General features: G+C 47.0%; 1 protein-coding gene across 1 annotated transcript in view; it reads right to left on the reverse strand.

Moving 5' to 3' along the window:
* Positions 1 to 751: 751 nt before the first annotated feature.
* Positions 752 to 15,448, reverse strand: part of St8sia1 (ST8 alpha-N-acetyl-neuraminide alpha-2,8-sialyltransferase 1) — a 129,207-nt gene continuing 114,510 nt past the window's right edge. Inside the window, exon 5 of the mRNA XM_032905371.1 lies at positions 752 to 1,493. Coding sequence (XP_032761262.1) covers positions 1,004 to 1,493 — 490 coding nt within the window. The 3' untranslated portion in view covers positions 752 to 1,003. The remainder of the gene's footprint in view (positions 1,494 to 15,448) is intronic.

Raw genomic sequence — 15,448 nt, forward strand, 5'->3', positions numbered from 1 at the left:
ACCAAGCTGTCACTCTCTGTGAGGAAGACACTTTCGCTACTTTACAAGTAAACAATGTAACTGCATGTCCACTGACTCTGTGAAAATAACAGGGTTGATGGGCTGATGTAACCTAAAATTGAGTTTCTCTCCCAACTTTTGATGTGAGGAAGGAGCAGCTCTCGTGGCCTAGACAATGAATCAACACCGTCTAAACTCAACGGAGCTTCATGCTAAGTAAGACGTAGCCAAAAGGAGGCAAGGAGCGATTCTTATTTAAAAACCACACTAGTGGAGGGGACTAGAGTCATCCTAGACTTGTTTTAATGAATCACAATAATCAGCAGGAAGGGTTCTGAAAGTCTATACCATCACCTGCCCACAGCCCTAAACAGGGCAAAAAAAAAAAAAATCAATAATAATTTTTTTAAAACCTATAGTTCTAATGTCAGTCTCAATAAGACAGGTCTTAAAAATGTTTATGACGCCAGTGTATATTGACAGTCAGCAATACCCCAGCATCTCCTGCATCCCCAGCATCCCCCACATCCCCAGCATCCCCAGCATCTCCTGCATCCCCAGCATCTCCCGCATCCCCAGCATCCCCCGCATCCCCAGCATCCCCAGCATCTCCTGCATCCCCAGCATCTCCTGCATCCCCAGCATCCCCCGCATCCCCCGCATCCCCAGCATCTCCCGCATGCTGCCATGATGAAACCCATCGGCCTCAGCAGCTACAGTTCCTCTGGTCTTCCAGATTTGAATCCACACACACGTGTTCTGCCAGCGTTGCCTCCTTGGGATCTTCCCACTTGCAAATCCACAGCACTCTATAAAAACACTCCCCGGAACATTTGATTTCTTATTGGTCCCCAAGCCAACATCAAAAGCAGTTTTGCTCGGGTTTTTGTTCGTTTCCTATCACGCCAATCCATGACACACTTTGGCAGCTCCTTTTGAAAGTCACATAAAAAAAATCTAGCAAAAAAATACCCCCATCCAGTCCTTTCTTCTTCTGCAGTCCCTAGGAAGTGGGCTGTGGCGGCGACGGCTCCTCACATGGGTCCAGCTGCATCCTCAGTGCGCCCATTTTATGAAGATACCAGAGTTGAAGAAACTCCTCGGGCATGGCATGGAAGCCTGAGAAGGGCAAGACGTTGTCATAGTAATGGTGGCTGATAGGTTCCCCTTGCATGTTCACGGAGAAGGGCCAGAAGCCGTAGATGGACACCTCCTCACAAAGGCCCAAGGCTGCGCTCACCAAAAAGAGTCCTGTAGACAGGCGCTTGGCATGGATCCCCCTACCCTTCCAGAACTTTCCAATGTTCCGAAGAAAGTTGGGGTTAGCAAAAAGCACTGTTTGATTGGCTCCAGCATCTTTCAGGGTGTAGTACACACGGAGAGACGGCTCTGTTCCCGTCTTCATAGAAAAGGCAGGCATGTATATGTAACTGTGGTTATAGATCTTCATGTTGTCCACAAACTTCTTTCTGGACCACAGCAGGTTTTCAAATCTATGGGAAACGAAAGGCTCAAATTAAACCTCAGACACACAGACATACCAAAGCCCGCTCACGCAGGCCTGGGAAAGCTCAGGTCATCAAACAGAACACGCAAAAAACATTTCACTTCAAACCTCTCTTCAAATACCCCATCTCGTCCAACACTCCTACCTTGAACTCATCGACATTCCTTAATGAAGCTCTCCTAGACTAAGAACAACTGTTCGTTTTGTTCTCTCCTAGAATGTAAAATGATTTAATATTTGTGAATTCATATAGATTGGAGGCTGGGGCGGTGGGGGCGGCAGCAAAAGCCACACGTGTGGTGTGGCAGAAACATACAACTGGTTACTTCCTCTAAGCATTAAAAAGAATTACTTGTAAGTCAACTTTCCATCAAAACGCCATGTTCTAGGAACGCTTAGTTTTCCAATGTTGTAACTTTAAGACTACACATAGGGCATGTTGCACTCGTAGACAGGCCTGAGAACCGGTCTTTTGCTCCAGGCAGTACTGCGTGATGACATCATCCCACAGTGACGCATGCTCAAAGCCCGGGGATCTCAGCGATCTGAAGTAGGAGCGGAACAGCCCCATCCCAGCCTCTTCATGCCTGCTCTGGAACATGTAACCTCAATCTGAGAGGATCATGGGCATGCAGACCCACAGGATAGCACCTAGAGTTCTTCTCCACGCTAATGAGGCATCTAGATAGACTTAGCCAATGACCTTCCCTTCCTGGATATTCTCACGCCCTTCCCCAGGAGGTTATATAATCCCTTGTTCACCCTGAATAAAATGCATGTGCCCACATCCACTCCCAACAAAGCAATATGAACAAGCAAGGATCATCTCAGGGAGCTGCTGCTTTGAAGATCACTGCAGGGAAGTCCTTCTCCTAGAAGAGCCATGCCTTAGACTCCCAAAGAAGGCTCTTCTCATTTCTCGCTCTTCTGCTACTCGGCACTGGTTCCCCATCGGACCAGATTCCGTTCCTCTTGGGCTCCAATTTCCCCTTCCTGCCTAGCGTGCAGACTCCCAGACGATAAACAGGGACCACAGAGCTCCACCCCAGTCTTCCCCTCCAGACAGTACAACGGAGGTGCCAGGGTTCCCAGAGAAGAAACCAGGAACCACAGCGTTCGTTCCAGATCTCGCTTTCCCTTTCAGGTCGCGCATGGAGTGGTGTCTGATGCCTCAAAGTGAAACACGGGCTGTGGGCTCTCTGGTCTGAACTTTGCCTTGCCTTTTCTAGCCAGTGTGCTGGCAGTGCCTGGGCACCGCAGACAGAGAGGCAGAACGCCGTACCACAACCACACAGGAAAAGAATGTTTTGTTACCGTTGTAACCACATGCAGACAGCTACCCCATATCCCTTTCTGGAGAATTCTACTACCCTCTGATCATCCGTGGCTGCCTGCACAAAGAATTTTTGATTCAAATGGAAGCAACTGAAAAGTGTGGACTGCCATCTAAGCGCCAGGAGAGAAATGCCATTATCGCTTGTTTGTGGCTTCACTTAATGTTTTACTAATCTTGCTTGTATACGTGAGTTTGGGCATATTATGTATTGTAGGGGTCAGAGGGCAACCTTAGGTGTCCGTCATGACCGCCCACGTTGTTGTTGAGACAAGGTTTCTGGGTTTTGTTTGCAGCTGTGTAAACCAAGCTGGCTGCTTCCCGGTTGCTCTGGTCCCTCATCCCACCGTGTGAGCTCTGAGATCACGGATGCCTGCTTTACGTGGGTTCCAGAAATGTGACCTCTGACCCTCATACTTAAACTGCATCTCCCGCCAAGCCATCTCCTCACGCTAATGCCTCATTTTTTTAACTCAAGAAATCCAAGTTTCGTTAAGGAAAACAGAAGTGTAACAAACACAACATAACGTGCCCCAAGTTCCATGCTTGATACAGCTGCCATCTATCGGCACGAGGGACCGTAGAGTGCAGGGGAAAACAAACAACAACAGAGACAAATAAGTTGTGCCTGGAAAGAGAGTGAAGTGGGAGAAGGCTAAGGAGTGGATAACACTTCAAGAGCTCTTGCTAAGGGAACAGATGTGCATGAAGCTACAAGGTCATGGGTAAGTGCAGGGAATGCCACGAAAATTAGGAAGGCTTGCCGGTCCTGGGACGGGAAGATGGGGCTGGGCCAGACAGGGGCTGGAGATAAGGCTGCTGTAAAACACCTCCCTATCTCTAACATTCTGCTCTCACTGTCACCCTGCAGTGAGGGCCCTTCATGCTGCAGTGGCTGCCCACAGCTTGTATCAGTGTCAGGTGGCGAAGGAAGGTGGAGGAGATAAGTTTAGGAAGTAAGGGGCTGGCAGCTGGGAGGCCAGATAAGAGGCTGCTGATATAGCACAAATAAAAATGAAGAGGAGAAGGGTGGAAATGGGAGGGGGGATGGAGAGTAGGGGGAGGAGGGAGGGGAGGGAGAGAGGGGAAGGAGGAGGAGGGATGGAGAGAGGAGGAGGGAGGGAAGGAGGAGAGGGTAGAGAGAGGAGGAGGAGGGAGGGGAAGGAGGAGAGGGGAGGGAGAGGAGGAGGAGGGGGGGGGAGGAGAGGGGAGGGAGGGGAGGGGGAGGGAGGGGGAGGGGAGGGGAGGGGGAGGAGGAGGAGGGAGGGGAAGGAGAGGGGAGGGAGGAGAGGAGGGAGGGAAGGAGAGGGGAGGGAAGGAGAGGGGAGGGAAGGAGAGGGGAGGGAAGGAGAGGGGGGGGAAGGAGAGGGGGGGGAAGAAGAGGGGAGAAGGAGAGGGGGGGGAAGGAGAGGGGAGGGGAGAGGAGGGGGAGGGGGGAGGAGAGGGGAGGGAGAGGAGGAGGAGGGAGGGGAAGAGGAGGAGAGGGGAGGGGGGGAAGAAGAGGGAGAGAATGGGAAAGGAAGGAGGGGAGGGGAAGGGAGGGAGGAAAGGAGAGAGGAGGTAAGGGGAAGGAGGGAGGGAGGAAGTGAAAGTAGGAGAAGAGAGAAAGAGGAGGAGGAGAGGGGAGGGAGAGAGGGGAGGAAAGAAAGGAAGGGGAGGGGAGGGAGGGAAAGGAAGGCAGGGGAGAGAGAGGGGAGGGAGGAAGGGGAGGGGAGGGAGGGAAAAGGAGGAGAGGGGAGATGGGAGAGAGAGAGAGGGAGGGAAAGAGGTGTAAGGAGGGAAGTGGGCAGAGGCAGGAAATGAACCAGTACAGTAAGACTTGAGGTTAGTTGTCCTGGTTCATGTTCTCCACAGGGAGAGCAGCAACAGCCAGGAGCAGAATGGAGCGACGCAGCAGAGGCAAAGCCTGTTGTGGATGCGCGAGATTCACCGTGACTACCCAGATTCCAAGCAATGAGGCAGTCACGGCTCAAGCCTCTGTCAAGAGAAAGGAAGGTGGTTTCTTAAGCTCAGAAGGATGGCCTCCCAGACTACCCGCAAGCCTCTGTCAAGAGAAAGGAAGGTGGTTTCTTAAGCTCAGAAGGATGGCCTCCCAGACTACCCGCATGCCCTTGACCCAGAAGCCACACAGCCAATCCCCCAGGGCACCCACCAAAGGAAAAATGACCATTGTGTCTCCAGGAGAAGTCATTTCCTAGAGCAGTGGTTCTCAACCTTCCTGATGACGCAACCTTTTACAGTTCCTCAGGCTATGGCGACCCCAACTACAAAGTTATTTTGGTGTTAACTTCATAACTACAACTTGTAGATAGCTGATATGTGGCTGCCAAAGGGGTCGGGACCCACAGGCTGAGAACCATTGTCCTGGGAAGCTAAGGAACATGGTTAACCATTTTCTAGACTGGTACCAACATCTCTCTCATGAATTCCCAAGTTGGACGTGGGTTCTGTTCAGTAACTCTATCATTTCTACTCCTTCCCACCCACATCTTTTGCTCTTCCTAAATTCCAAAATGCCTTCCCAACAATGTAGAAACACCACACAGATGACCTAACTGAACTGTCCTGTGCTTTGACTAGAATAACCTACAGACTTCACTGATACCCCATGGCCTGGAATTCTGGTCAGTCCACCATGGGACATTCGTATCCGTCACTCCCTGGGTCTGGGAGAGACACTCACTTAGAAGATGCAACGATTAATTGTTGTTTCCCATTTGAATGGCTTTATTATATTCACCGTGGAAACACACTTCTGTGTGTATCTATGAAGGTATTTCTAGAAAGGTTCTTGAAAGGAGGGAAGACTCGCCCTGAATGTGAGGCCAGTGACTGAAGAGAGGAAGGAAAGCCAGACGAACCCCAGCATTCATCTCTCTGTTTCCTAACTGCACACGTGGTACAATCGGCCACCCCTGCTCCTGCTGCCACGCCTGTCCCTCGGGGAAGGACAAATGCTTCCCTAAGCTGCCAGGTGTTTCTCACAGCAATGAGAAAGACACTGTCTTAGTCAGGGTTTCTATTCCTGCACACACATCATGACCAAGAAGCAAGTTGGGGAGAAAAGGGTTCAGTCAGCTGACACTTCCACATTGCTGTTCATCACCAAAGGAAGTCAGGACTGGAACTCACACAGGTCAGGAGGCAGGAGCTGATGCAGAGGCCATGGAGAGATGTTTCTGACTGGCTCGCTCCCCCTGGCTTGCTCAGCTTTCTTTCTAATAGAACCCAGGACCACCAGCCCAGGGATAGCAGCACCCGCAATGGGCTGGGTCCTTCCTACTTGATCACTAGTTGAGAAAATGCCTTACAGCTGGGTCTCATGGAGGCATTGCCTCATTGGAGGCTCCTTTTCCTGTGATAACTCCAGCTTGTGTCAAGTTGACACACAAAACCAGCCAGTACAGTGTGGACCCCCTGAAGCTGGAGTTCTAGGCAGTCATGTGACCGTGTGAGCAGTCTCCACCAGTCCTTCGGCACCTCTGCCTCCCTAACTGCATCCTTCTCCGCTTTGCCCCTCATGACCAGCTTTATACCTCTTCCCAAATGTTCATACTCTGAGGTGGACTATATCACCTCTAGGGAACCACTTCCTCGGGCTTCTAGACCCGGGAACTGGCCTCCTTTCCCGAGCTTCCCTGACTAGTAGTTGCAGTTCAGAAATGTGTTTGTTCCAAGTATGCCATGTTGCCTTGGTGCGTGTGAACACGCCATGAAATGATTATTCCGATAGGCTGGAATTGGATTCTAAAAATTCTTGATATAGCCACCCTGTGAGCTACATGCTGCCTCTTGTCCGCCATCAGTGCCCTGGGACTGTTATTCTCCTTCCTTATTTGCCTTCAGCCCTCGATTACTATGCAGAGTCCCCCGTTCCCCAGAGGAACCAATAATCTCTCCCCACAGTGGGCTGCACTGTCACAGGGAACCACGGGAAATGCCCAGAACACAAGAGCATCTGGTTTTACTATCTCCACGTTTTCCAGTTTAGAAGTGACTGCCATTTCTTTGAGTTTTTAACATTGAAAATGAGCACCATTTTGAATTTGCTATACTCTTATTTTTCTTCACGCTATCTGTATATTGTATTTTGAGATATTTTTTACTTAGCCCACTATTTAAGTAGTAACATTAATTAAGAAGTCAGTTTGGAGCCAGTGAGATGGTTCGGCAGAAACAGGTGCCACTGCCAAGGATAACAACGTGATTCCAAATCACGGAGTTCAAATGACACGAGGACAGAACCGCCTCCCGCAAGTTGTCCTCTGGACTCTACGGGCACGCCGTGGCACATTCACAGACAGATACACACACAGAAACACAAAGTGGGTAATAAAAAATACTTTTAAAGCAGAATTCAACTCAACTCTGTAATTGTTCGCAGTCTAGCTGGTATCGTTCCTATTTACTGATCAATAGCTTAACAGTGCTGGTTTTGAATTTTGCTAACTCATTATAAAGTCCTATGGGGGACCACAGAGGAGTGGCATCAGCTGCTTTCTGCCCCTCAGCTGGCTCCTAGCCTTTGTGTGCACAAGCACTCACTTACCACACACACCTAGAGTCACTCGTCCATTCGATGCCCCAGTGACATTCTACAGAGTTGTGAAGACCCCACCCAAACCTTTACAACGAACCCCTTCACCTCACTCAGCCTTTTAATGGTATTCTTCAGCTGCTGCAGTGGCTGAAGTCCACCCGGTACTGAGTGATCTGAAGGAGGGGGAATATCATGGTTTGCCTACTAACCTAAGCTGCTAGTAAAGTCCAGGCCATGCTGAGCTACAGAATGGAAGACTGCTTCCCGGAAAACACAACACACAGCAGGTAGGACACACAGCAGGTAGGACACACAGCAGGTAGGACTGCTCAGTGGTATAGGCAGGTTGAAGTTGCAACCTGACTTCAATCCTGGAAACCACAGGGTGGAAGGAGAGATTTGACTGTGGTGCACAAGTGCCTACCTTCATGCGCATGCACAACAGACAGATACATAAACAAAGAACAAAGTAACAATGATTACACTAGGAATAGTAAAAGTACTGACTTTCTCAGTAAGAGTCAGTGTATCCTTTAAGGCTGGAGATGAGCCATCCGTCTATCCCGCCCTCTACCCATTCTAATCTACCTCAGAAGAGCTGTGTGTCAATCCTAAAATTAAATGGAGCCGCCTGTATACTAAAATTAAATAAAGATAAAACACATAAAGTTTTGCCCATGCCTGTAATCTGAGTGTTCAAAGCTGAGGAAGGAGGGTTGGTTGCGTTTGAGGCCAGCTGGGGCTACCCAGAGAATTCCAGGCCATCCTGGGCTACACCTCCAGACCTTGTTTCAAAAGCAAAGCAAAACTTTAAAACAAGGGAAAATAAGTCTTTATTTAATGAATACACTGAGATACTTAACAAATGAATTTATGCCTCACAGGAAAACTCCAACATAATTTCTAGAGGAGCAAAATGTTACTTTTCTCTTACTTTGTCTATATTGGAAATACAGATAAAACAGTAGAAAGGCAAAAGAAAACCTGTGGACTTAGACTCTCATCAGATACTAACGAATACTAACGAAATTGCTGGTGCCAAGGAGTGAAACGCTATCACCAAGAAACGTAGGACAGTGGCCATAAAAGGGAATTAGCTCTAAAAATATTCACAGCAAAGCTGACAAGTGGCTGGACACTGGTGGGACTTACAGTCAAAAGCACTGGCCCAGAATATACTACTCCAAGTCTCCATTAATGAGAATATTGAACTATTTGGTGAACGGGTTGCTGGTTATTACACATTGCTGGGATTATGAACTGAGAAAGATCAAGAACCAGAAAGGCTCTATTTCTCTCTCCCCTCAGCAAATCTCCAGAAAGAAGACAAACGATTGTTTTTCAAAAATCCATATCCACAGTGAAAGCAAGAAAGAAGGCAGACTTTTGGGGACCCCCTCCATGGGTTGCCAGGTTTTTGGGAAACCCCTTCCTTAAAAATTGTTCACAGAAAACAAAACAAGACAGAAACCCCACAGAGAAACCAAAGCAAGAAGCAACTTGCAGAGTAGAAAAGGTGGCAGTGTCCTGTGCCCACCGTCAGGAGACACTGTGGAAGAGGGCACCCCAAACGGTCAGCAAGGTTGTCAGTGTGACTGTGAGACCCTAGGGGCACACAAGTGGGTCAGACCCAAAAGCCAGGCTCTGTCTGTTATAGGTGCATGGGTGAAGAAGACGTAGTAGGTCCAGGCAGATGTGTGCTCAGCCCTGGGGAAACTGGCAGCATTCTGTGCACACAGCCTCCACAGCCAGACTCACATTGCCCAGAGGAACGATGGCATGTACTTCACCAGCACCAAGAACAAAGGTCTGCATGTGACTGCACACGACGACTCCTGGGAGCCACCCAGGAGAAACCTAGAGTGTCACAGTCGCAACTTCAGCCAAGGCCACCTTTAACAGGGCCTGACACAAGAAGAGAGGGTCAGCACCTCAGAGCACTGAGGAACAACCTGGAACTCAGAAACAGAAGGAACCAAGGTCATTAGAAGCTCGGAAAGAAATGCTCTGCAGTCTATATTAGTCTGTTATAATATTAGGGTGCTATAAGGGGGTTATTTAGGTAATAAGAATCGTTGGCAGTTAAAAAATACAGACACATGGGTTCTGGCAATGGGATTCTCTAGGCAAAAGCTGCATGGTAGCCTTGAAAGCCATCCATCAGATAGTGATGAGCAAAAGCCTAAGACTCCAGGATGGTTGTCTCAACATCCATGATTGCCCTAACAGGCCAAAAGCTGTGGTAGTCACAAGGGAGTTGCTGGGTCTCCCACAGGAATGTGGCATAGACCGGTGCTGCACAGAGGGGCTCTGTAAGACTCTGAAAAAACTTACAAGTTGAGTGGGATGGAAAATACTATGACAGGCTCTTTGCCTGGCGAGCTGCGTGATTGTAAGGCATGACTTGAACAGGGAACTTGGCAAAGCACAGTGTGCAGGACAGGCCTGCTGTGAGGGCCATGAGAAGAGAGATCAATCTTTATTTTCCCACAAGAAATCAATAGATACATTAGAAATTTTTAAACTGTAATTAAGCATGATGCTTTCAAACCAAAGAAGAAAAAAAGGTCAGCCAAAGACACTGGGAAAAAATATTGATTTTTTTTTTGAAAGATGACTTGAGGGTGTAGGGAGGGCTGAGGGGGGATGGCTGCTTTTCTTTTAAAGCTTTATTGTTCTTTTAGATTGTTAAAAACTGTGGGTGTGCATTATTCTTATAAAACAGAACATTTAATTTTAAGATCCTGAAAACTTTATAAAATACTGTATTGATCAAATTCAGAAGACCAAGAAAATGTTATGTCACTAAAAAGATAATAAGTTATGTATGCATGTATGTATGTATGTGTGTATACATGTACATATGCACGTATGCATAGATGCTTGATTGTATTATACACATATATGCATGTGTATGAAGGTATGTGTGTATGCATATATGCATATATGTATGTATACATGCATGTATGTATGTGAATGCATCTGTATGCTTGTATGTATACATGTATGCATGTGTGTATTGTACATGTAACTATGCATCTAAATGCTTACATGCATGAATGTATATATGTACACATATGTGTATGTGTGTATTATACATGTGCGTATGTATGCATCCATGTATGTATGTGTGTACATGTATGTGTATGTGTACATGTATGTATGCATATGTACACACATATAAAGCCACATATTAAAAATTCATAGGTCCATGAAGTGAGTCTTCAGTTTAAAAATATACATTTTTAAAATATAGAATAGAAGCTTCTAAAAGTGCCTGCATATTTTGTCAAAAAAGAGAAATCGGTATTATGAAATTACTGCTATACAGGCCACACTCACATCAAAAAGGTATTAAATTAAGAACTCAACGACATAAAGACAGACACATAAAGACAGTGTGTACAGCAAAGCCAACTGAAATATTTACTGGAGCCAGCAGATACATGAGCAAGACCATCTTACTACACAGCAGTCATGGAGGACTTTTTTTTAACAAATATACTAATAAAATATTTAAATTATTATTGTAACACAGCCCCAAATAACCTGAGACAAATCTAACAAATATGCAATATTTCACAGAGACATTAAAATGGATAGTGTGTTTCTAATTATTTTTTTTAATTTTATTATTAATTTATTAATAATATGCTTTTATTAGATACATTTCTTTATTTACATTTCAAATGTCATTCCCTTTCCTGGTTTCCTGTCCATAAGACCCCCATCCACATCCACTCCCTTGTCCCCCCAACAATCCCCTACACTGGGAGTCCAACCTTAGCAGGACCAAGGGCTTCCCCTTCCACTGGTGCCCCAACAAGGCTATTCTCTGCTACCTATGCAGTTGGAGCCCAGGGTCAGTCCATATATATAGTCTTTGGGTAGTGGTTTAGTCCCTGGAAGCTATGGTTGGTAGGCATTGTTTGTTTTTATGGGGTATCAAGCCCCTTCAGCTCTTTTAATACTTCCTCTAATTCCCCCTCAAGGGGGTTCGATGGTTTGCTGCTAGCATTGACTTCTGTATTGGATAAGCTCTGGGTGTGTCTCTCAGGAGATCTACATCCAGTTCCTGTCAGCATGCACTTCTTAACTTCATCTTATCTAGTTTTGCTGGCTGTATATGTATGGGCCACATGTGGGGCAGGCTCTGAATGGCTGTTCCTTCAGTCTCTGCTCTAAACTTTGCCTCCAAATCCCCTCTTATGGATATTTTTGTTCCCCTTTTAAAGAAGGAGTGGGAGCATCTGCATTTTGGTCATCCTTCTTCTTGAGCTTCTTGTGGTCTGTGGATTGAAAAAGTCTTCCCCACATACACGTGTAAATTAAACATAGTCTCAACTGAGTAAAACTTGAGATGAGTCTGCATCTCACAGGAAAGGTGTGAACTAAATCAGAGCGTGTATTCAGGACCACATTCAGTGAAGGAGTGGTGGAGAGGGTAGGGCGGGACTGGGGGAGAGGCGGCTCCCAGTGCCAAACTGTGTGTAGAACCACAGTAACTCAGGAGGCCCCAGACACAGGGTACAACACTTCACACTGGACAACTCTGCACCTGATCGATGAAGTTTCAAACCAGCGTTTGCGAGACTGTACACTGTACCACGACCGCCAGGTAATCAACAGTCAGAACTAAGATAAATGTTTGCCCACCATTCAGAAAAATTAACTTCAGACAGAACAGGGTACCCACATTCAAACGCAAGGGACGTCTGTAGACCTGGGGACATCAAAAGCTCTACACTATAACAGCAAAATCCATTAAGCAAAGGACTGATAGCATAATTGCTTCCAAAACAGACTTGTGGGTGGGGCACAGTGGTGTGCACACCTTTACTTCCAGTACTTGGGAGGCAGAGAGAGACAGGTAGATCTCTGAGTTCTAAACCAGCCTGGATTCTTATTTGTGACATTAGTGATAATCTGGGGTAAAAAGTGACACAATTAAATAACAGAAACAGTCTACAGATTTCCGCTTAGGAGGCTGGGAAGATGGTTCAGCGGGTGAGAACACTTGCTGCACATGGGTGAGGGGTGAGGGCCTGAGTTTGGATTCCCAGCACTCGTGTAACATGCCAGGTGTGTTCTCACATACCAGGGACCCCAGTTTCATTCAATACAGAATGAATGAAAAAGACACCCAATGTCCTCCCCTATCCCCTGTGCAAGCACAAGCACACACCTATGACCACCCAGGTGCGTATACCACCCAGGTGCGTATACCACCCAGGTGCAGATACCACCCAGGTGCATATACCACCCAGGTGCATATACCACACAGGTGCATATACCACACAGATGCATATACCACCCAGGTGCAGATAACACACAGGTGCAGATAACACACAGGTGCAGATACCACACACATACCTGACACTCACACACCAAAGCTCTGGCTTAAGGCATGCCATTTAAGCCTGCTGCAGCTTTGCGAAGGGTACCTGGATGGTGATTTTTCCTATGGAAAGTCACATCCCACTCTCCTGCTGACTGACATCTATTCACTTGTGACCTGAGCTTCAACCCTTACTTTCTCCAGGACCCCATGCACAACATCTTCTAAGTAGCCTTCACCTCTATCCGGGTCTACTTTCCGTTGACTCTCGTCCCCACGCTGTCACTTGCCCAAGTCTTTTCTGATTGAAAACAAATTAGCACAAACAAATCTCCCCTCTGTGGACTGATTAGAGTTTCATGACCGTGGGGAGTCAGAACGGTGCAGACTTAACACCATCTTTTTTTCAGCCTAGCGTCACTATTCCTGTGTCTGACTTAATATCTTTATAACTATTAAAACCTTTAAAACGCACTCTTAGCAGACCACTCTGCTTCCACCAACACGAAAGCTAAAACTGTCATCGGATACTGTCCGAGACTTACTCTGGTCTTGCCGCTCTGTTTTAACCTGCCTACCTGTGGTCCCCACAGAAGCGTTTGGTGAATGAATGACCTAGGCTTTCCTTTGTTCTGTATGTAGCTTATACAACCTCATGATCTCGTTAAACCTCTTCTGCAGCTGAACTCATCCTTGTGGGAAATCTGAATCCGTGTCCCCAGGCCATGGTTGCTCATATGCGCCTCGAGAATAAACCGTCTCTCTTAGCCGCTGAGGTGAGACGTGCATTTTGTATACTCCTAAAGCGTACATCTTTAGGGCTGGGAATGGTGATCGAAGGGTTTCTCTTGAAGCAGGAAGAACTATGTTTGATCCTCAGAGCCCATACGAATGCTGGAAGTGGTGGGGTGGGCTCCTGTGGAAACTCCTAGGCTGGAATCGTGGGTTGGTTACCATATCCACACAGCATTTATCCCATGTCTGCACAAAGCGTGATCAACCAACATCAACATTGGGCTTTCACATACATGTGCAACCACACACGTGTGTTCCCTCACAAAAAAAACATACACACGCACATGCACATCCAACCCCAGGGGTGAAAGTGGAAAAAGAGCGGGGGGGGGGGGTTCTTCAGTGACTTTTTATCAGCTTCAACGGAGTCCAAGTCATCCAGGTAGTTAAGCCCTTCATGATGTAACCCCTGCCTACTCCTCCAGCTCTTCTTGTCACCAGCAGCAGCTGGCTGCCTTGGGTTGCCCCACCGGTCACTGAATCTGGCTTCTCTGGCTTCAGCAGGTACTGGCTGGTCCTTCTGCCTGCCCTAGCGGCTCCCACGATTCCTCAGGACTCATCATTCAGGTTAGGGTGTCTAACTTTACATCGTCTCATCACTGAGCTCCTCTTAGCACTTGGTCCTGTGTGATCACCTTCACTTTCCTGTCTTCTTTACTGAATTGTTAATGTCCTTTCTTCACACCTGTGTCCTTTCAGCTCAGTGCTGTACCTCTTTAGGGTAGGGAACTAGGAAGTACTTGTTGAATGACTAAGGTCAATGGCCGAAGTCAACGGCCAAGTACATTTGTGCCGTTACCACAACACGAATTTAAGTCACTTCAAGGCATGATACAAGCAAGCAAAAGTCTCCTCGATTTTCAGGAAAACCACTATAATGCAAGAGACGTTTGATTGTCCATCAAACACCATTTTCTATCACTGTTTTTTTTTTTTCAAATTCTAACACATCCCCTGCCTGAAACCAGAAAGAGAGTAATTAGACACCAAAATGGCAGCATTGCCTACAAGTCCCTCATCAGATGCTAGCTCATCTTTTTTGTAAACAAATTATGCTAATTTCTGGAAATACCAAGCCTTCTAAGAAATCACACAGGCAGCTTTAATCTCAGGAGCTGCCTAGAACATAGGAATCTCTTTTTCAAGAACGAAGGAAAATGGTTCTGGCTGTAAGCACCCTTCTCTCTTTTGCTGTGCCTAGAGCAACCGTCATGCTAATGTACCTGCTTTTGCACGTGAAGTAAAGCCATAATCAACCCGAAAAACTGACACCGATTCATATTGAGGCCATACAGAAAGAGGTGTGCCCTAACCTGTGGAATGCCCACCATTTTTTAAAAAGACTTATTAATTTTATTTTATTTTACATGTATGAGTGTTCTGCCTGCATGCATACTACATGCATGCCAGCGTTTGTGGGGTGTCAGAGAAGGGAGTCAAACCCCCTGGAACTGGAGTTACAGATGGTTGCGAGCCATTGTGTTGATTCTGGGACTAAACCCAGGTCCTGCAGCAGCAGCAGCAGCAAGTGCTCTAACCACTGAGCCATTTCTCCAACCTGAATGCCACCCTTTAGATAAAAAGGATTATGACCCTGTTGACATAAAACAACGTGTGTGTGTGTGTGTGTGTGTGTGTGTGTGTGTGTGTGTGTTAATTCTGTCACATGTGCTTCTGTATGTTTAACATACCTGCTAGGTTCCATGTGATATCTGGTGATAGAGAAGAGAGAAGCTACTTTGAGAAGACAGTATGTGTCGCTTCTACAGGGGAAGTGTAACATCACACCAGGCATTTTGTGTCTTCACATCCCACCGTTTCTTCTAATTAAGAGGGGATGAGGGGGGGTTGGGGATTTAGCTCAGTGGTAGAGCGCTTGCCTAGCAAGCGCAAGGCCCTGGGTTCGATCCCCAGCTCCGAAAAAAAAAAAAGAGG

The sequence above is a fragment of the Rattus rattus genome, chromosome 6 (genome assembly GCF_011064425.1).
Source record: "Rattus rattus isolate New Zealand chromosome 6, Rrattus_CSIRO_v1, whole genome shotgun sequence".
NCBI classification, from domain to species: Eukaryota; Metazoa; Chordata; class Mammalia; order Rodentia; family Muridae; genus Rattus; species Rattus rattus.